Source organism: Chroicocephalus ridibundus, chromosome 3 (assembly GCF_963924245.1).
Source record: "Chroicocephalus ridibundus chromosome 3, bChrRid1.1, whole genome shotgun sequence".
In the NCBI taxonomy this organism is placed as follows: domain Eukaryota; kingdom Metazoa; phylum Chordata; class Aves; order Charadriiformes; family Laridae; genus Chroicocephalus; species Chroicocephalus ridibundus.
This window is the reverse complement of record NC_086286.1, coordinates 5,609,327-5,632,234: the sequence shown is the minus strand read 5'-3', so window position 1 is coordinate 5,632,234 and position 22,908 is coordinate 5,609,327. Positions and strand designations below refer to the sequence as shown.

At 38.0% G+C, this 22,908-nt stretch overlaps 1 protein-coding gene across 2 annotated transcripts in view; it reads left to right on the top strand.

Moving 5' to 3' along the window:
* Positions 1 to 22,908, top strand: part of TASP1 (taspase 1) — an 85,459-nt gene that overhangs the window by 58,340 nt on the left and 4,211 nt on the right. For both annotated transcript variants that reach the window (XM_063327836.1, XM_063327835.1), the window contains 2 exons: positions 8,513 to 8,623; positions 13,889 to 13,962. In XM_063327836.1, coding sequence (XP_063183906.1) covers positions 8,513 to 8,623; positions 13,889 to 13,962 — 185 coding nt within the window. The remainder of the gene's footprint in view (positions 1 to 8,512; positions 8,624 to 13,888; positions 13,963 to 22,908) is intronic.

The following is a 22,908-nucleotide window of genomic DNA, read 5'->3' as shown; positions in this document are numbered from 1 at the left end:
GAGGTATCTCCTTTAAGTTGCTTTGAATTTTCTGGGTTTTCTTTTTTCTTTTTGGTAACTTTGTGCAAAAATGCAATTCTTCTCTTGCTGTTTGGTCCAAACGTATTTTGCCACAAGTTTGCATAGCAGATTTTTTTATTTTAAATGTTAACTGGTTAGTGTGTGATACATACATTACATACTTTACTGAAAATGTGAAAATGTTTCTATGGGACTTAATGACATATCGAATGTTCCTAAAGTTTTTGTTATACCTGAAACTGTCCAATGCTGAGAAAGAGGAGCTGCACAGACGGAGATACCAGGCTAACAGTGTGGTGGTGTATTGCCTTGGGAAAACAGACTAAAACCAATAAAGCAAGGGAAGGTGAAAAGAACGACAGTACCAAATTAATGTTTTTCATGATAAGAAAATTTGAAAAAAAGTGTTTTATAATTCCTTTTTAAAGTTTCATGTTTTAATGAGGAATAGATCTGACTTGTATTTTCAGAAACTTATCACTGCAAGTTTTTGTTGCCTGTCAGGATGTGTGTGTATTATCTTCTTAGTTGTACTTTGGGGCAGTGCTGATGTGGGGGGAAAAAAAATAAAGATACATCTGTGGGGTTTTTTTTTGTGTAGGTGAAGTGCTTGGGTTCTGTGTTTTGATTAGAAAGCATAAAATCTAGTTTGCCCTCAGCTGTCTTATGAGTGAAGACTGATGGAGGAAAACCTCACAAACCAGATACATCTTACTGTTTACGTGTGACGTAAAGCTAAGTTTGTAGCCAGCCGTGTAATCTGGGGGGGATCTTGGCAATTCTGAAGATGGAATGCAAAGTTACGTCTTGCTAATATAGTGTAACAGTTGAAAAAATGCATTACGCTTAAAACATTAGGCTTATACTAAATAGTTTTTTTTTCCTCTGAATTTTCATAGGTGCTGATAAGCTAGTTGACATGTCAGGATATATGGTGGGATGCGGGTTTTCTTACCGGTGTGAAACAATAGGATAAAAGGGGCTAATAGCCTCCTTGCTGATGGCATGGATTCTTTCCCTGCTACTCTTTCTAAAAGCCCTATTTTGTGGTCGTGTCAAACTTTCACCAGAATTACAATGGAGCAAGGCCAAAAAAAAAAAAACAACCCAAAACTTTAAGAAAGCAGAGCTAAAATGTTTAGAATGTTTTGTCAGAAGTCAAAATGTGCGTTACTTGTGTTGGAGGGATGAACAGCTGATTTTGGCAGTTGCCATCGGATTGGTGCTTCCTGTTTACAGAACTCTTCGAGTCTCCGCAGAGGCCCTGGGAATCCTTCCAGCTAGGGAATGCCTGGCTTAAACAGTGAGTGCTGTTTAAACAGCAGGTGATGAACAAACTAATGGCAGATGTGCTTCTCTCATCCTTTCTCAGAGCCAACTTACTATGGATAATGCGCAATTGATGGTTGAATTGGAGGTGAGAGAAATTTAAATTTAAACTTTTTGAAATCGAATGGGCTATCCAGATATCCATCTTTAGTTGAAGAGCGCTAAAGGCTTGGGACGGTCGAAGAATGGTGTTCTGTAAACACAGATACCTTCCAAACAGAAGAACAGAGGATCTTGTTACTCATCATTCCTTTCAAATGTGGCCAAGTTTGTGGAATGCAGACTTAGAGTAAATGTTTGTGTCATCTCACTGGCAGGAAATCTGGGCTTTTAACAATGGCAGCGTTAGGAATTGTACCTTAAAGCTTCTTATAAAGTATTAGAAAATAATGAGCTGAAAGACATAGATGGAATCTGATATTTGTTCTTTCCGTAGTGGAAATGTGTTTGTCTATTTTTGTATTTAAGTTGTGCTTCAGCTCACAAATGAGCAGTGTCTGCAGAAAGGTAATAGCAGAAGGATAATGCTGATGCATTTTCTCTTTTAGAAATTTTTTGTCACATACCTCTCTTGGGAGAAAGAGTTTGGACAGTTAGGAATCATAGAACACGAATTTCCCAAGTATGAGTTATGCTGGTTGGTGGGGATAAAAGCATCATGCTTAAAAGCAGTTACAAGACTGCCAGTGACTGTCGTTACACAGTGGTGGTGTTGCTTTATACTGACGTGCTGCGGTGCTGCCTCACACTAAGCTTTGTGGCATCCTTTGTGGTTTCGTAGCGGAGGAAGGATGCTGTGGAAGCATTATTGTGTCTTCTCCATGACACAGAGGAAAAGATTTGGGAAGAGAATGAAGTGATCCTGAAGCTTCACGTATTTCATCTGCCGCAAGTTTACAATTTCACAAGTTTGTATTGATGGTAGACACAATTGAATAGGCTTATTCATTACCTGTGCAATAAAACCAGCTGAAAAACGAACACAACATGGTGCTGTTACACGAGGATTTGTCTAGGTCCTGACTGTGCTTCACCTTATCAAAAGCATTGTGATTTTATTGGATGGCGGTATTCTTAGTTATTTAATTTCTTATAATCTGACCTGTAAAGCTTGAAAGTACAGGTGCTTTTCCATGCACCTTCTTTAAAAATTCTAAACAGATGTTTTAAATTAAGCTTACTTATCATAAAATATAAAGATCTCTGGTTTCAGACAGCGTGCGCTTAAACATTTAACAAATAATGGTGCATGAAATTAAAAGCAGGCTTCCTTTAGTGCTTATATACTCCTCTAATGTTCATTTAAATTGTTCGCTTGAAGTTTAGTGGAATATGAGGCAGAAGCAGAGTGGCAAACGGCTTCACTTTAAACACGTTCTGTACACAAGCTGACAATGGCCAGTGGTGATCTATATATTGACCTGAAAAAATCTGAATTTCACTCACATTACGGCATGAGAAGATTTAGAACTGTTTAGCTGCGCTCTGTTAAAACTTGGGGATGCTAAAGCACTTAATTGGTTACACCACGCCGCAGTCAGTGTTTAGAGCAAAGTTCTGAAGACTTTGAAAGCTAATGTAAACAACGTAGCTGGTAATGGTTTCTCCACTATGAAAGAGTATGAATGTAAAACATCTGATGAACAGCTGGTTAGTCCTTCGGCTGGGGAAGTGTAAATAAAACACTTCTTTTACAGTTTAATATCAAATCTGTGCTGGGCTGGATCCATCCAGTAGCTACAAATGGGGGGGAAAAAAGCACAGGATCAGAAATGAAATCTTATCAACCACATGCTTTGGAGTAGGCAACCTTCAGCATGGGAGTGGTTTAATTTACAAGAGATCTAGAAGAAAGAATGTTGGTCACTTGTAGCTGTAGTTCCTCCAGGGTAAGGAAGAACGTTGAGGCCATTGTTTGCCTTAAGACTTGTGAAATCTGCTTGCTCTGTCCCCGGTCTGAGGCTGAACCCGGGTCTTGGTGTTTGATCGCGGTTGCTCTTGCAGAACGCGCTGGGATCTGTGAACCTTGAGCTGCTATGAGGGCCTGTTTGCTTATTTTGAAGAAACCGTTACTGCAGATCAATAACATACAAAATCTATAAATAAAATGTTGATAATGCTTTCTGTACGGCAGCTAGCAATAACAGAATAGTTGAGCTTTGAAGGAGGGAAATGCGTGTTGTAAAATATAATTTTCTGACTGGGAGAGGTGAGGATTAAACAAAAACCATTGAAAGATGTTTCTTCTTTGTTATTTCCATCCCCTTCTTTCTGGTGTGGGCAGTGAGTGCTAACATTATTAGTTCATGCTGTAGTTGAAGTTTTGCTTTGGATTTTTTCATGCCAAATTCTTCAGTGTTACACCATTGTAACTGGGAAGGAATGATGAGTTTCGTGAGACTTAAAATGATATTAAAAGTCCCAGGTTTTTGTAGTTTTGTTGTTAGCAAGCTATTAGATCAAAGATTTGTCTAGCAATTCTATTTTATCGCAGTAAAAAATTGTATTTTTGGCTAGTAGGCATATTTTGTTTTACTTTTACTGAATTTTTAATTGTACAGCAAGATTTATCATTCCTAAGAGTACAGAGAGAACAAAAATGATGTAGGAATGTAGGAGACAGATCACTTTTTCCTTTTAATGAGAAACCATTATGGCTTTAATATATATAGCCATATTTCAGTTGCACCTTTTCCTGTTTAAATACCAATCCATTATAATGTATATGAAAAAATGCTGTTACTTATATTGTGGGTTTTTTTACAGAAGCCTCCTCTTTTATTTCTTTTTCTCAAACAAAATGATTTTTAGAACTAAATTAATGAAATATGTTCCTAACCTTTGAATTCAGTGTTTTGAGAACACTTAAAAGTCATTCCTGTGCACACTGCATGGATTTTGTTTAGAAATATGGTATAATACTACTTTTTACCATTATTTTTACAGATTTAGTAATGGGTGCATAGCGTTCAGCTGTCTGGAATTTTGCTTGACGTAAACCTACTCATTTGCACTGTATCGCTGTGTTAAAATACACTCTTTAGCATAATTGTAATCCTCAGTAACAAGCCTGTATATCCAGAAATATCTTTGTTTAAAAAGATACTATATATTTGAATCCCTCTTTTAACTTTTTTTTTTTTTAAATTGCTTTAATTGGAAAATAAAATAAGTTCTCTGTTTTAAAGAATGTGCTGTTCAGTGTGTATTTAACTTGGCTTAGAGTCTGTTTTTTAGGGGAGGAGAAACAATCTCTCTGAATTTACTGAGGTGTAGAATACTGTAATGTTATTACTATAGGCAGTTGTTTTGTACTGCCACTATTTAGAGGTTGCTTCCCCACGTCTTCGCCAGTGCAGTGAATTGGAGGCACCTACTACGGTGTTGCCGATTTTGCACTGAGACATTTTAGCTGAAATTGCTGGTGAAAGCAATTGGAACGGATGAGGGTGTAGCCACGCAAATTGCTTCTGACAGCTCTGTGGATGGCAACTTCCAGCAGGAGTGGGAAACTGGACAGCCCGTGGAAGTGGTGTGGGCGAGAAGATCATGAACCATTGCAGGGGTTTTGCAAGTGGCTATGTGTTTGTTTCTTCATTTTCTGTTTGTGTTTGGAGGTGAGAAGAAGGGAAATGTTCTTGTTTCAGACTTTCTCCTTTCCAGAATAATGTTCATTCTGCAGCTGATGATAAAATGGTGTAGAAGATTAAAAGTTGGCTCTGCATTGTTCTTTAAAAAAATAATTTAAAATCTTCAGTAGCTCAGCTGACAATACTAAGTCCCAGCAATTTCTTGAGTTGCAACTGTATTTTGGCTCAATCTGTATCGCTATGGCTCCGAACCATGACTGGCTGCAGCAAGAAAGCCAACGTGATCCCATTGTTTTCATTGTTGTGTTGTAGTATATTGGTCGAGGTGCTACAGATGAGGGTGGCCTGTAGGTTCTGGGTTTTGATTTTTGTGCACCGCTGGGCAAATTCTGTCTGTAGGAGAGATCGTGCATCCCATCTTCTTTGCTTTGTTTGCATAACACAAAATTGTTAGACATCTCCTGGTTTAATACTCCATACAAACTACCCACTGCAAGTCACTCTAAGCCATTTTACTCCTCTCTGTATCACCCCAGTAATACCGTTATGGTCAATTCTTACAAGGTTAGTGCAGTGAGACCTGCTCTCGTTTGGCATAACCAACGTTTGTCCTTATTCCAAGGGCCCAACTTGTGCTTTTCTTAAAGAAGACAGCTTCTTGCTTATCTGGTGTGTTTTCTGAGTCCTGAAGTTAAAATTGGACTTTATCACGCTTTTTCATGTGCCGTGCTATTAAATTAATCTTCCTCTTGAGTTTTCTAGTTGAAATAACAGTAGAGTGACAATGTACTTCAGCAAAGGCTGAATTAATACGGTCAGTATTCCTGCTTTTGAGTGTTTAGCATGGACTTCAAAGCCTTTAATTTTATGGACTAGTAACAAAGCTCCTATGGTGCATAATCATTAGAGGAAGTAACTTGGTTCAGAAAACAATTGTGTACGTATTTAGGGCAATAGGAAGGACAGCATGTTTAAAGAAATAAATGCCTGCTATTTAAGCTGTCAGAACAGGGATCTCCGTGCGCCTAGTGGTGCGCGTATAGGTAGAGCATCTCTTTGGATGAAATTGTAAGCTTAAGAGTTTGTCTTATGTGCTTGAAGCTCAAGTTTTACATTATTTTTTTTCAAACCCCTTTTAAAAAAAAGTCTCGCAAAACACAGACTTTGAGTGATTACTTTTCTCATTCTGTACTCCATTGAAGACGACGGATGTTTTGTTCTTGCAAAGAAATCCCTGTACAAATGAAAGGATTCTGACGAAAATGGAGTGTTACACGTTTTGCTGCAGACTCTTTACATGGAAAGAAATGTACTGCCAGGTTTTCTCTTAAAGTTTAAAAAGGGAGAGCCTAGCATGTGCAAGTTATTCAGATTATTGAAAATCTGATCAGTGATGAGGGCACATAGTTGACAAAAATACTAGGAAAATGAAGAAACGTGATTGGTTTATTTACAGACTTTTCTTTCATCTACTATTTCCTGAGTGTGCGAGAAAGAAAAACACTAAAGTAAAAAAAAGTGAGCGATAAACCCAATGTAAGCATTTCTAAAACCAGACGTTAGTGACATCAAGTCTATCATCAGTAGTTGCTGTCTGTTTTTATACACGTTCATCCAGTCTTAGTGTTTTAGAATGGCCTTAAATATGCTGTCTGCTTTAAATACTGTTTGCTGGCTGTGTTCTGCGGCGGTAGAACACTTTAAACCCTTCTGATTAAAGAGATTATTAGTATTTTTTGTTAAAACTTTGAAAGAACCTTTCACAGGCCTTGAAAGAGGAGAAGAAACGCTGCTTATTAAAAAAAAAAAAAAAAAAGCCAAAAGAAAATATAAGAAACCCCCCAAAACCACAAACAGACCCAAACTGTTTTCTGTCTGTTTGCAATGCCTTTTCACTGCAGCGTGGCTTATAGCCTGAATAATTTTTGCAATTGAGTATAAGATCGGGTCTGCAGACCAAGTTCAAGACATTGTCTTCGAAATACCTGAGTTTCTGAAATAAAGATTAAAGGATGCGTGTGCCCTGTGGAGACAACCACTTTTTCTGTTCGCTTGCTTGCAGAAATCATACAGTGTACTTTGCCAGCATTTGGTTAATGCAGTAAAAGCAGAAGAGATAAACTTAACATCTTGGAGTAAAAGATTTTGATTTGGGTGGTAAAACTCTTTCCAACTACCGAAGCCTTGCACTTCTATTTTAACCAAACCTATTTGCCTGTTTTCTTGTCTATTATGTTATGAGTGACTGGATTCTTGGTTCACAGGGATTTGTTCGCCGTTGATGAGTAGTAATACAGTAGGTGTAATTAGTACATAGTAATAGTTCTTGCACAAAGAAGGTGGCGCTTTAAGATAATATCTGTTTGTATTAGATCAAGTAAGATATTACTGTTTATTAAGCATATCACATATATTATCTTCCTGCAATGTGGGCTTTTACTGTAATGACCACCTTGTAGCTGCTCTTCGGTTGGGAGAGAACATGGTAAAACTTACAGCTTCCCTTACAGTAAAGCTTGAAGTTGGTTCTTACTGGGGGGTTTTTTGTTGTTATTTGTGTTAAAGGTGTAATTTCAATCATACGAATCGCTGTGGGCAAAGTGAAGGAGACTGATGAGTAGATCTGCTCTAAAGTTCTTGTGGCCAACAAATCCTTTTACAGTGTCCGTACACTAGACACAGTATACTAACTTATTTAAAAGAAAATAATTGAAATGCTTGCGGCAATTGTGTGTTCAGCTTTAAATCACAGTGTATTGCAAATGTGTGAGTAGGGTCTATTTGGGCTTAAGTGCAAGAACTTGGTTAATTTTGTGGCTCAAGACATTTTAACTCACATGTAAATCATACCATTGTTTCCACATTTAAAACTGTAGGAATCTCATTTCAAATTACAAACCAGAAAACGAGTACTTAGACGTGATTCAGCTAACTTAAAACTTTTCCAGCTTCTGATAGAAGATGGTTTATATCATGTGTCTTAAATTAACAACAGAAAAGCCACTTTAAAAAGTAGGATGTGTTTTGGCTTTTCTGCTAATATTCATAAAACAGCGAGGAAGACAGGCTATAGCAGTTTGATGATGTCTCTGTACAAAGTGCTTTAAATTGGGAAAAATGAATAAACTGTAAAAGTGACCCAAATTTGCTTGATTCTTTTCATATGTGGCCATCTTTATATTAATTATAGTACAGAAAGAACTAAATATTGAGACATGATTTTTTTCAACTTGACGCTCCATTTTTTCATTGTTATGTCTTCCTTGATCCAAGAACAAATGGTTTTGCATTCGCAAATGTAATTTCCAATATATTTTTTTTTATTCCATATAGTTCTTTTTCCTTTTTTGATTACTGGTAGATTAGTGGATTGCTGTTTAGAAAGTTAAACATTAGAAAAAATAAACTGATGCCTTTGTAAAAGCACTGGTTGACCTGACAGTCTTTTCAACACCGTGACAAGATTAAAGGGGGAAGGCAGGAAAGTGAAATAAAAAAAATAAAAATAAAAATAAAACAAGCCTAAGGAACTACTCCTATTGCAAGTAATTCTCCCCAACAATTTTACCCAGGTTCACCTTTTCTAGCCAATGAAGATGGTGTGCTCGGAGGTGTGATAGTTCTTCGGTCTTGCAGGTGTTCAGCAGAGCCTGAATCATCACAGGAAAAGCCGACTTTACTAGGTAAGAAATTCTTACTCGTTTTTACTTGAGCGAGGTGCTAACTCAAAGTGCAAGATGAACTAAAAACTGTCTGTGCACGTTTGCCATTGTTCAGAGTCCACAGAGAAAACAAAAAGGAATTGAAATTGTTTGAGATGATAAAACTCTAGAAAGTGAAATAAGTAGTATTAGTCTTGTTTGTTCTCCAAAACTGCAGAAAAGAGCATTTTTTCTGCCTTATTATTTCTAAGGGGAAATGTGATTCAGAGGGTTATGTGGGATCCTTCTAAAACCATGGCATAGAAATAACAGTTGCTTGTGGCGAGGCAGGGTATGTTCCTTATAGAAAAAAAAAATCACACTTTGAGCGAGGGGTAATGCTGGAGGGGTGTGACTGTTTACTGCTTCTCAGTGGTTTAATTGCTGAAAACGCTATCTATAAAGTTCTTTGTTCCTCCTTTTTGCAGGACAAAATATGAAAATTTGGAGGATACATTCAAAATTTGGAAGTTGTTTCATGGTTAATTTTTTTTTTTTTTTTTTGTTATGCCCAGGAAAATCTGTTCAGATAAGTCACAGTTACTATTTGCATATGCGGACGACAGGAGTACTTGCTGGTTTTATTGACATCAGCAAAAAACTGTACTTCACCTCCATCAGTAAAGAGGCTCTGCGTTAAAAAGGCTCTGAGCTTTGCGGCCCTTCGGCCCTGTTTGTGTTCTGAAAACAAGATCCTCATCTGTCTCGCTGCTTTATAGCAGAACGAGTATTATAGTAAACTGTCATGTGGTCAAACTGTCATGCCCCCATGACTGGGAGCATATGAATTACTTCAGCATGACACTTGTACCATCTCCTTTCCTGTGGTGCTCCTCAGATGTGGGCATGTGTGTCTGGTCATGCCATGTGCTTACGTATTCGGTCACATGGACCTGTCTAATATATATGTTATGCTACCAGAATTAAAGGTTTTTTTCCTTTGTGTAATCCTCTGCTTTGTTATTGTTTCCCCAAGTTTTTCACGAATCACTGTCAGTAGCGTTACAGGTTTGAAGTAGCTTTCATGTCTTTTAAGCTCTGCCATGACAAATTTGATCACCTAATTTAACTTTGTGTATTATGGCGGGTCATAGCATCTCACCTGGTAATTCTTGAAATGCGTAATTTTTTTTTTCTATCAGCTGTTGTTTAGAAAGACACCTTACCTTTTGTTTTAATTCATTACTGCTTTTGTCACGCTAAATCTGACCATTGTGTCACCAGAGTTTGCCTGCTTACAGCCAGGCTGGAGTAGCAGGCGGAGCGGGTGCTAAAGGTGAGCCAGCAGATAGAATCTTAATGATGGGTTACCCACACAAGCTCTGGTATTTATTGCTGTCTCTTCCGTGACTTCCAGGATGTTAGGGTCAAGTTATTATAGTTGCACAGGATGAGGTGTATGTTATCTCTCAGTTTTGTTCTCATACGACACCTTGCTAGTCTGCATGCCAAGAATCTTTAAATCTCATGTACTACTTTGTGTTAGTCGACTTGATCCCCCCTTCAGTCATTCCCTCCAATAAGTAGTTTTGCTCAATACAGTCGATAACATTCATGTTTCTCTACCCAACAGTTGAAGTTTATGAGTGTTTTATGGTTTTGGTCAACATCTCATCTTGTTGTCATCTCAGTTTCATGTATGTTTAGTTTGCTGTTACGAAGAACCAGAGATTTGGGAGGGGAAGCCTTACAATTCTGATGATGGTTCTGGGATTATTCTGATGGACAGCAAAGGAATTTTGGGAAAAGGTTTCAGAAATAGCTTTTGTATGTTATATTTTTTTGAGCTAGTACTTGAAGAGCTTGTCTTTTTGAAGTAGACTGTAAAATAGACTTTTACAATCATTTTGTTCTTGTCTTTCAGTTATTTGAAAGCCAAGGCTGTCTAATCCTGACTCCAGAATCAGGGCAGGGCTTGCTAAACATACAGAGAACGTTACAAGTTTGATTGACAGTTTTCAGATTTAAGAATGGAATAATTATGACGTTATTGATCTAGTGGAATAGCATCCTACAACATAAATTCTATCCCTAAAAGGGAGTTAAGAAAATGGAAATACAAATTTGATTAAATGAGAACAAACAACATCAACTTAACTTTCAATTTTTTTTTTGTTTGGAAGTGAGAGAAATCTTTCTATTCATTTAATGTTTGTCGTTCATGTAAGAACAGATGTTCCTATTACCGAAGATTTAGTATTTTTTCCTCAAAATTAATAAAGAAAAACCCCATATATCATACATAAGTAATGACTATTTGTCCGTTGATTTTTGGTTTTCTTTCCACTGAAATAAGATTAATGTAGCACAGTTTATTCTAAAGATATTTTATTTTCTAAAGATATAAAGAAATTTCTAAAGAAATTTCTGTACCACAGAAATTTCCCGCCTTATAGTGTATGCTGAGTTAATGTGTAATTTAACGTGTCTAGTATTTGGGTTGTTTGGGTTGAAAATAAGTTGTGTAATACTGAAGAACTCAGTGTATAGAATAACCACATCTCATGTCTTTATTGCAGGGGTGATCTTATTTATTTTTTTAAACTATTGAAACAAATCACAAGAAAGCGATTTATTAAATGGGTGAAAATATGTAAAATTAGTGTCTTCAGATAAGTATGTAATTTAGGATTTTCGTTGTAGTTCCGCTACTTGTCATAGCTAGCAATAACCACGTTTCACACTAGTACATGCTGTCTTTGGTCGACAACGTAGAAGGAAAAAAGTATTAAAAACTTAAAAGAATATGCCTAGAGTTATCAAAGGCAAAGAAATAATATGTTGAGGATATTTGGCCTGAACTGTTTCCCAGCTTCTCAAAATGGAAAGATAAGATTAAATTTGTCTCCAAAAAATAGATGCTTTCACTGACAGTTGAACCTTTAGGGTGTTAGGGAGGGGTTGGGCTCATCGAGTGCAGTTACATTGCACTAAATATGTTTCAGTCTAAAAGTTTTTGACTGACCTTTGGCGATATCAGTTACGAATCTATCACGGGGGGAGCAAATCACATACCTAAATGAAGTTCATTTTTCTTTTATGATGTTATCTACGTATCCGTCAGGATCTTCAAGTCTTGCCGGGATTGTCTAAACTTTGATCTTCTACTGCAGGTTAATTGCTATGCAGGGATAAATGGTTCAAAGGATAAGTGTACTCAGCACGCTGTGACCTTCATCAACCATGTTAAAACAACCTGAGGAATAGGAATGAATAAGAGTTTTAGAACCACCTAATGATGCTTTTTGCAGTATGTGAAAGTCTCTCTCAAAAGAAGTATCTGGAAATAGCTTTTTATGGCATCTTGTATAATTCATGTAAGACTCCTCCTGTAATCCAAAGGAATAATATATACTTCAGTGCTATTTTATAAAAAATATAAAAAATATTTTACAATATTTTATGAAACACTGAATTCTGATCAGCTACTCTTTCTTTCTTTTTCCCCCCTTCCAAATTACGTCCTTAATGAACACAAAGAAAAAAGGCTGTGACATAGAGCAGGAAGAATACAGTGTGGCAATTTATAAAGCTCTACTGGATGGGAGCTAAACATATAAATAATGTGCTCTTTTTCTGAATTTTGTGTTGTAGCTTAGTAGGCGTGTGTATGTGTATAAAAATACCAGTGTATATATGTAATTAAAGGTCACTGTAACGCACTGTTTAAAGAATCGATAAAGCGGGCCACTTTCAGACTACAGAACAGCACCTTGCTGGATGAACATGCACTAATAATACATGTTAGCAGCAGTTAAAGAAATTAGCTGTAAGTATAGAATACCAGGAAGCTGATGCTGTATAGCTAGTGCTAGAAGTCAAGGTGATCAGATCTGAGAGCACTTTGATCGTAGAATAGAATCATAGAATCGTTTAGGTTGGAAAAGAGCTTTAAGATCACTGAGTCCAACCATTAACCTAGCACTGCCAAGTCCACCACTAAACCATGGCCCTCAGCACCACGTCTACACATCTTCTGTGTACCTCGAGAGCTGGCGACTCAACCACTTCCCTGGGCAGCATGTTCCAACGTTTGATAACCCTTTCTATGAAGAAATTTTTCTTAATGTCCGGTCTAAACCTCCCTTAGTGCAACTTGAGGCCATCTCCTCTTGTCTTATCATTTGTTACTTGGGAAAAGAGACTGACCCACTATCCCCTCCTTTCAGGCAGTTGTAGAGAGCGAGAAGGTCTCCCCTCAGCCTCCTTTTCTCCAGGCTGAACAGCCCCAGCTCCCTCAGACGCTCCTCACAAGACTTGTGCTCCAGACCCCTCACCAGCTCCATTGCCCTTCTCTGGACACGCTCCAGCACCTCAAAGTCTGTCTTGTAGCGAGGGGCCCAAAACTGGACACAGTATTTGAGGTGGGGCCTCACCAGGACTGAGTACAGAGGGATGATCACTTCCCCAGTCCTGCTGGCCACGCTATTCCTGATACAAGCCATTCAACATCCTTTCGGAACTTTTCAGGACTTCAAACATACTTTTTGAGACTTCAAATTAGGTCTTGCTCTAATTTTGCCGGGCATCTTTCTTGCAGTGTTACCTTGCTTCCACCGGACATCTCTCCTGCTTTTTCTGCAGGATTATTTTGCTTTTACCTGCCTGCTCTATATCTCCAGTTCTCATCTTGCAGACTTTACTACTACTTCTGCATGTTTTCCTGTATTCTACTTGTGCAGCTAAACCATAAATGTCCATTTACCCATTGGTAGTTACATACGATGTATATATTTATGCTCAGTTCTGTGAAACAATGTTTGTTTCTGGTTATTCGGTTGATAGCGTTACAATTCTACAGAATCCTTGTATGCCATTCGGGTTAATGCTGTTGTAGTGTGCTCCCGTCTGAGTTCAAGGCAAGCAAATGCAAATTGTATCTGATTCTACTTCATGGGTGCAACAGGCCTCTGCTTTAAAAGTTGATCCTATGGTTGAACTGCAGTTGCAGTTGATACACTTCTCATCTTGGAGGCTCTATCTCATTGAAGCAACATTCTCATTCCGGGTGTTAGTTCTGTAGTTTGTGACTGCAAATAGCGCAGGAAAATCTTGTTTATTTGATAGCTGTTTCTTTTGAGATTGAATTATTCTGGTAAGTAGGTTTTGGTTTTAAAGTTTGGTTTTTGTCCTTTCCCAAACTATATTTTAAGCTTTATTTGTTTCTCAAGATTCCAGTCTTGTTAAATTACATCTTATATTTTAAACCAACGCATTTTTTATGACTTCTTGCATTTTCCTTTATAGTGGAATTTCTGTGGAGCCATACAACAGAGAGCATGTGTGTAGGATATATGTCTGCACAGGATGGCAAAGCTAAGGTAAGCCATGAAGAATAGGTTGTAATACAGTAGAACGAGTGCGGAAGCTAAGGAGACTACAAAATAATGGTAATGAAATACGTAAGAAATTTCTGCCATTAAGAGAATGGAGAAAGTAATAGGTGCATAAGCAGTTAAATGTATCTGTTGATTGGGCATTTTTTTTTCATTGCAGCAGTTAACAAACCTACACTAACATACGTATTATGTCGGGAAAAGGTGCCACAAACATCTTTCCACTTCCTCTGCTGACAGCAATTGTATTTGAATAACTTTAGCTTGACTGAGTTACACTGGCTGTTTAGGGTTGCACAGTATTTTTCTACAGGCATGTCTTCCTTCAGATAAAGCATTTGCACCAAGGAAGAAGGGAGAGGATATAAAGCAAACTTTGAGGTAGTTCCTAAAATAGCCTCTGTGGTAAGCAATTTGGATATTAACATCCGTGGTTCTTTTAGTTTCTTGGGGTCTAATTTTTTTTTTTTTCCTGGAATGAGAGAAATGAAATGTTAAAACTAAGTTTAGCGATGGAAACTGGAAAAATCCTTAACATGAAATAGTAGGGATTAACCAAGAGGATGAGAGCCACCTACTCTTATGAATATAGCACTGAAAGGAGAAAAAGGCAGGTTTTGCAATGCAGCAACTAGAGCATTTAGGAGAGGTGTTTGGCCAACGAGAATGAACAAGTGAGGAGCTGCGAGCGAGGCAAAATCATAACTTCTGTAGACATTTATAAATGTACAGCCATCGGTATTCGAGACTAAAAGTGAACAGTCAGAACTAGTTAAAGGAAGTGACAAAAGTGAGGGAAAAATGTAGAGTAAGAAGGCTCCCCGAAATGGTTAAACTCATGGGGCAGGTGGGGGTGTTTGCTGGAATATTTGCATGTATTAGAGGAGGAGATGACAGCCAGGAAGTTTATATCAGCAGATAAGAGCAAGAAAGACATGCAGCATTTTGATGGTAGAATTTAAAGAAGGATGAATTTTTAAGCCTTGAAAAGGAAAGAATTTGAAGGCCTAGATATGTTGGCTCTCTCCAGAAATGGCTGCTTGTGGATCTGCTGAGGAAGAAAATTTAGTCATCAGCAACGGAGGGGGAGAGGAGTAAAAAACCCAAATCTATCTTTTTTTTTTTTTTTTTTCTTTCCCCCCCGTACTTCATTTGAGCAATAGATACAGAGGAGGATGTGAGTGAGATAATAAAAGAACATACAAAAGAAGGAAATTGACCTCAGATATTTTAAACAGCAAGAATGGTGTAACGTGCTCGTTGAAGCATTGGGAATGAGTGAGTTCATCCTCAAGGAGCAAAATGTATAGAAAAAAAGACAAGAATGCCTCAGGAGGTGGAAGATAAAAAAAGCAGCTGGTAAAGGAAGTGCTGGTAGAGGTGTTATTGAATTACTTGCTTTCATGGCTTATGTAGAGTTCTTTCCAGTTCATTGTCCATGGAATAAGATATGTTTTTACTTGTTTTCTTAATATTTATTTTAGATTTATTAGAAAAGAATCCAGACTCAAGCTAAAAGCTCAGGCTGAACTGAGTGGAGCTAAAGCAAGCTCAGCTGCAGATGTTCTAGTATTCACTAGTTAGTTTAGAAGTAATTATATTGTGTTCACAGTGAAATAAGGAGAATGGTTAGAATGCGCAATGTTAAATTATTACAGTGTGCACACCTGCCTCTGGCTTACACTGTAAGCTCAGAATATTCTTGTTTCTTCCTGGTAGTGTCTGTCTAATTAATAAATAAATGCTAAATATGGAATCGGTCTGGTAATGAGTACTAGCATGACAGTGCCATGCCCAGAGATGTTTTCCTACTCACAGTTGCAACATTTGACATCTGGTGTGCATTGTTTTCATACTGCTGGTAAATTCTCCAGCTGGTAATCTTGATTGCGCTGACAGACACAGCTGCTCTTCTTGGTTCACTTTTAAATTATGTTTTTGACCTTCATTGAAGAGTTAATCCCCCTCCCTTTCTTCCTCCTTTGAGTCTGTGGCCACAAATGCTTTCCAGAGAAAAACCACAAATGCTTTTGCTGCTGACTTCTATTGATCAAAAAAAGCCTTCTGTCATAAAAGCTGGAATTTTATTCTGCTACAACTAGGGCTAAGTTATAGATGGAAAACTGGGCTTGAAATAGAACACAATGCATTGCAAGTAAAAAAAAAAAATCCCTTTTCTTTAATAGAGTAACTGTTTTGGTACAATTAATTTTGAGTGCTTGCCATGAAAGAATAATGGTATAAGAATTCATAAAAGCATAAAATATCACTTGTTTATGAGCAACATAGGAAAATGATCAGGCGGCAGCTTGTAGGGAAACATCTTGCTTTCCTGTTTTTCTAGGCTGGTAAAGAGCCTCAGTTTTTATTTCTTTAATCAATCTAGGACTCAAGTTTTATTCTTAAACCAAGGGATTGTCACAGTGGCTGATCTTGTGCTGGTTCAATTAATGAACATGAAAACATATTTTTATAGCAAGACTTTTAGAAAGTGAGAAGGTTTTTAAGTGTCTACTGTTATGAATTAGACTAATATTAGAATCATAATTATATGAAGGGGCACATACTAAGGGAAAAAAAAACCAACGTCCTGCTTTATAATGTTAGTGTGATTCTTTTTGCATTGGTGATTAATGCATTTCTTAATAGGACCTACCTCTTGAACCCCACATGAAGATCGTGGCGATATAGGAGGCTTTTCTCATAAGGCACTTAGACACTTAGAGGCTTGATACCAGCTCACCTGCAGACCCTGCTATAGAAAAAAATTAACCATCAGTAACTCCTGAAAAGAAAAGCGGGACTAGAAAGTGGGATCGGAGACATGAGGTGCTTTGTACACCCTCACCTGCCGGTGCTTCTGGCTGCTAACACCGTGAGCTCTCCAAATACCGATTTGGGAGTAGCCTTGAAACAGGGGTTTATTTCCTCCCAATTTAAAAAAGACCTAGACTGCCTGAATGCTCACTCACCAGCATAAAATGGCTGAGCCTGCAAAAGCTGTGGAACACTTTTGCACTGTGACTAATAATTGTTTGATTTAGAGCATGCTTTCTGGAAAGGTGTCGAGTCTTTTTTTGGAAAACCAGTTGCCTGGAAAAGTCACTGTTTCCTGTTGAACGTTGGTTTAAAATGTTTGGTTGAATGTTACTTTAAAAATACTGTGGAGGCTTGCCAGATGAACTGAGTTCACACCTTACTGCTGACACAGTCATCTCTGGTTGCGTGTCCTGTTATTTCCCTTCAGCTCTCTCTCAACACTGAAAGTATTTCAGCTCCTCCACCGCTGATAGCACTGGTAATGTCATCCGCACTACCTGCATAGCGGATGTCTCATTGGATTCCCTCTGATTCTTCTGCCCTTCAACCCTTGCGTCACTGCCACAAGCAGCTGATCCAAACATATCCTTGCTGGTTCAGCTGTACTCTTCTTTGTTTCTTGTCATCCTTCTTGACACGGGCAGTTTCATGATCGCTCCGTGCCAGTGTTTGTCACATATTGGATGTGGAAGTAAACTTTTTTTGTATACTTTTTGGAACTAACCTATACCGCCTATTGCTACAACTTACCCAGGCTGGTGCCTGTGAGCCTCAGGGACAGATATATTCTGTTTTAGAAGTTTCCAGTTGCAGACTTCTTTCCTGAAGCAATACCATGACAGATTGTCAACATCAGGCTTGTTCTTTGGGAAGATGAATGGATTTCCCGACATCTCCTGAAACAAGTTCCTGCATTGCCATCTATATGATGGCAGAATTGTCCCATAAGCTGACACTCAACTATTTTTAGCCATTAGTGAGACTGTAAGAATGTTCTAGGCTGCTGTGAAAGTTTCTGGCTGCAGCCATGAGGATAGATAGGAAATATTAGTCTATTGACTTCCTCTGCACTTATCTGGCTCCTTTTGTAGCAGTAATTGACACATCAGCAAAAGTTAAGACTTCTAGATTGAAGGTCTGGAAGATTTAAACACCTCCATAAACTGAGGAGGTATGTTTTTTTCTTTTTTGTTATTGTGATGTTGAATCATGAATTACTTGATAGGAATTCAAAATCTTTGATAAGCAGTTTTCTCTCTTAGATTTCCTGACCAAACTTTCTTCTCTCTCTGAGACACTAATCTTCAGAATAACCTTCCAGATATTTTTCATGGATCCGTAATAGATACAACAGCTGATCATAGCATCAGTTAAGAAGGTCGTCCTGTTACCGGAGCTGTGACCTCTTTAAAGATACTCTGGCAGCTTTCAGTTAATAAGTTCCAATTTTCCTGAACTGATTAGGTTACATTCGGAGAGCTTAAGCAATTGCATTGTCACCATTGGGAAAACAGCTGTATTCTGATGACTGCAGCATTGCTTCCTGGAGTTCTGTCCGTACTAGCACAGGCGATGTGCAATATTTAAGGTCTTAACGGTTGGTGTAGCATTTGGTAGAGCAGTTTAAGTGTCAGTTCACATGAAGGGCTTTGAGACCTTCTGCCATGTAATTTGGGAGGGGGAGAAATAACTCCTTGAATTCACTCATACTGTGATTTTTAGATGTAAATGGAGAATGAGAAGGAAAGGAGGTTAGTGGGTAGGTTACAAGTTAATTGACTCCTCTTAGTTACATAGTCTTCATATCTTCTTGTTCCTTGTCTGCTTCCCCGATGGAGAACGCTGCAAAGGAAAAGAACTTCTTCAATCTTAAATGACTGTGCGGCGTATGCCTGCAATGTGAATTCACATACCAACTGCATCTCTTGAAGGTTCTGGTTGTGGGTAGGCAGCCTTTCTTTGATTCAGTGTTGTGTATCTGTGCATAATCAAGCAGGAGCCCTTTTATCACAGGCAGGGTCTGCAGAGTATTTGTTCACTCGAGGCCCACGGTATTCTGTGGGAAGAAAGTATAAGTGGGCAGGATGTGCCACAGAACTACTTTTTTCCTGGATCTCCCAAGTTTCTTATGTTATCTGAGTTGGTGGTGGATGATGTTTTTGCTTGAAAAAAGGTACTTCCTCACTGTGTTTTCAGTAGCGTTTGAAGTCAGTGCTTTCTTTGCAGTGAAAGATCTAATCTCAATACCAACAATGTGCAGTTTTGGCCCTGTGATATGTGTAGGTATTTGAAATAATTTGTCAGCTCACTATGGTTCTTAGGATGTATAAATTTACTATATGATCTGTTTATAAATGTTGCTAACTTTTACAATTGTAAATGTCCCAGTACTTTTGAGATATCCTTGTAGTTCAGCTTCCTAGGTTTTAGTTTTTGTAACAGCGAGATGACCTAGACAGCGAATTTCTAAAAATCTCGTTCTAATATTGAATGTAATCCAATTCAGTTGCCAGTTTAAATCTCTCTTTGGCAGATATTCAGTTCTTATAACATGAATTACTAAGCTTTATGTTGTGGCAGTTTTTAATGTTGCAAAGCTACATATGCCGCTCTTTCCATTTTCTAACGAACCAAATTCAAGTTGCTTTGCAAGACATGGGGTAACAGTGGTGGAGAGTGTCGCGTATTGCTGTGCTTGAAAATATCCGTCAGCAACAACTGCTGCCTACACCAAATGTTGTGGTTGCAATATACAAACAGAAACTTTATGTTTGGCAGTTAATTTAATTTTCCAGTGTGAGAAAACATAGTGGACAGGGAGACCATTTCCAGTTCACTTTTCCTGTTGAGATGTTAGGTGGTGTAATCACATTTATCCACCTTTACTAACACTGTACAAGTCAGCAAAATTACTTCCTTCTACGTTTGAAGGGATACATATGACAAACGCTGATTGTCGTGACTGTTGTTGTTTTTCTGACGATGGGCTTCTGTATCGTACTCTGGGAGTAAAGGGTCTGTGAAAGGCCTTTGTCAGGAGAAGGGCAGTTATCCAGTGCTCTTTGGGTGAAGAAACACATCTTGGAAGAGTCCTAATTTCTAATTTGAAAATCAGTGGAAATATTTACTGAGCCTGTTTAGTTAACAGACATATTAAGTCAAATAATTCAGTCATTCATTTCAGACTACAGAGACAGTCTTTTAATTTCATGAAACAGGAAAAGTATATGTCATACACTTTTTTTTTTTCCTTTAATCTGTACTCTTGTCTGGAGACTGGGGAATCAGTCAGAAATTTTCACTTGAAAAGAACTCTGTGCATAAAGTAGAGCATCCAGTTCTCTCATAAAAATAAGGTATTTATATTTGCTGGAAATAACCTTCAGTGCTAAGACACCAGTTAAAATATTTGGCTTGCAGACCTTCATGGAAATTAAGGGCTCTGAGATGGGAAGATAAGTTCAATTTTTTGGGTTGAGTTCTTGCATAAAGCCAGTAGTTCTGGAACTCTGCTCGTATTTGTCTGACGTATTGTAGATTGGAGCAGAGAAGATGGGATTGCGTATCCAGGTATGCAAATATAAATGCAATAACCTGACTTAGCACCTGTAATTCAGAATGGTAAAAATCACATTTTAAGATGTATGGCAGCATTTTAGAAATACCTCTAGAAAAACCTGGAACACTGGGCTGAATAGATGATTGGTTGGTACATGGCTTTAGACTGTCTACATACGTGTATGAATGATTTAGAGAGATAAAATGTTTTCATTTTCAACTTTCTTAAAGTACGATTATTTTTTTTCTGATGCATGATATTAGTGTTTCTAGATACATAGATAGGGTATGGGAATATACTTAACCCACAGAATAAATTGGAGCTTGGAAAACCGTTAGCTCCCTAAGCAACCTGTATGTAGTGGGATCAGTATTGTCAGTGCGTGAGAGCCAGAAGCCTGCCACCAGAACATCTGCCTTTCTGTCTTTCTGTCAACAAGGACAATCATTCTGGAGCCCCTCTTTTTTTTTTCTTTTTCTTTCTTCTTCTTTCCCTTCTTTAAGATTTCACCAAACAAGTTGCACATGGGATATTCTGACGGCAGCGGTTGCCAGTATTTTGCGGGACACCCTCTCCTGTCAAATGGCGGGTGTACACAAACGGTGTTGGAAGAGAGTTTCCCAGGAGACAGGGCGGTAGAGGATAGCTGTTGCTGCCAAAATGGGCTATGACTGCCTAGAAAATAAAATGAGAATGCATGGCCAGATGGTTCTCACGGTGGAAGCGTGTACCCAGCTAGGAAGCTCAGCATTTCTAAAGAATACATGGGTTTGGTGGTACTTTTCTTTAAGGAGTAAAGTTGTAGAAAGCAATTTCATTCAGTATATGATGTCCTTGCTCTTTCATTATATTCCATCTCAATAGGGTAATGAATGGAAAAAGTTTGTTTTATAAATTATTCTGTCCAAAGCACATCCTGAGCATGTAATAAGAAAGCTAAACACATGAAGTACTCCCTAGATTTGCTTAAGAACTGAATGTGCTGCCATCTGGTAGTTGTACTCTGTCCTCTTGGCACCATTTGATTGACTTTAGTTTTCTCATGCAGCACTGTCTGGCTTTTGGCTTAAACTTTATATTCATTTTACATTGTATTTATGCTTTTAATGAAAAAAAAAAAAAGGATCTGTTGTGACAAACTAATGCTTTTATGTGAATAAAAGCAGAGTAGCTCTTTAAAGACTAAAAAAAATATCTTTTTGACGCTACTTGGTCTCAAGGTTTTTTCAGAATCTTTGTCTATGAGACCTGAAGTAAAGTAAGTCTTGGCACAATTTCTAGTATTTTTTTTTTAAAAAAAGGTGTACTAAATATACTTAACTTGAAAAATAGATCAAACGTTCATGACAAAAAGATGAAACCATATATTGTCCCTGCAGAAGTTAACGCTTGCTCCAGGGCAGAAAGACCTATTAGTTTTGGACTTGAAGGGTAGTGTGAAAGTTTCCAGTGTGCATCAGAAGGGACTGAGAGATGATAACGTTCCATGGATGGTGTCTGCAGCACTGGGGTTAGGGAAGATGGTTGTTCCCTGGTTTGGGGAAACATTGTGTGTTTGGATGGCAAGTACGCGGAGCAAGAATCAGTGTCTGAAGGTTGGTTATCTTGTTTGTGCTTTATGGAGAGGTGGGAAGCAAAATCAAGTATTTCATCTGGTGTTTACCTTTATTTCCTTTTGAACTGTGGGCATGAGGTTCCTCCTTTAAGCTGCAGACAAAGGTCTGTGACTAACTGGTTTCCTAGCTGTCGGGACCCCTGCTCCTGCTAGGCCCTCGCCAATCTCACTTTTCTCTAGGAACGCAAATCAAATCAGAATATTCTCAGGGACAGTAAAATTTCTATTTATGGAGCTGAAGATACGGATAGCCCCGTCGTTCTTAATCTACCTTTCCTTGGCGTATGGTTTCCTCAAAGAGAGGCTTCCATGAAGCTGAGTGGAGGATTAATTCAGGAAAACTTTTTCTTTTCCTGTTTTTGTGCTCCCAGGCACAATTTTCCCCAGATGTGAGTTCATTCAACTTGTAAAGCTGACGGACTAATCAAATTCAATTAAAAGCTTTCCAGTGTTGTTCTTTTTTGTTTGCTTTTTATTTTTATGTTTTTAAAATGTAAACCTAATCCACTGTACAATCTGGACTTAATGTAAAATATGATGTTGGGATATAAAAATGTAGCAAACTGTACAAATAAGTTCTGTGGTTGTGTTTAAAAATATTAAATGTTCTTTGATCTTTCTTTTTATTTACTAGAGTTTGTTCCTAAGGCTAAGAACAAGGGAGATATAATTCTAAGAATTCACTTGGGAGTTTATCTGAAGTTGTCTTGACATAGCAATCTTACCCTTTTGTGTTACTTATTAGGTAACATATTTTAAAGACTCATCTTAGATCTGTCTCGGTTTTGTTCTCTGTAAGGCAGCTGTTGGTGAAAGCAATAAGTAGTCAGTATAAAACAGCATCTGTATTTGCTCCGTCGTATAAAGTATGCAAATAAACAGGATGCAAGTAAAGGCTTTAAGAAAGGTTTTGTTATATGTGGTTTGGGTGTTTCTG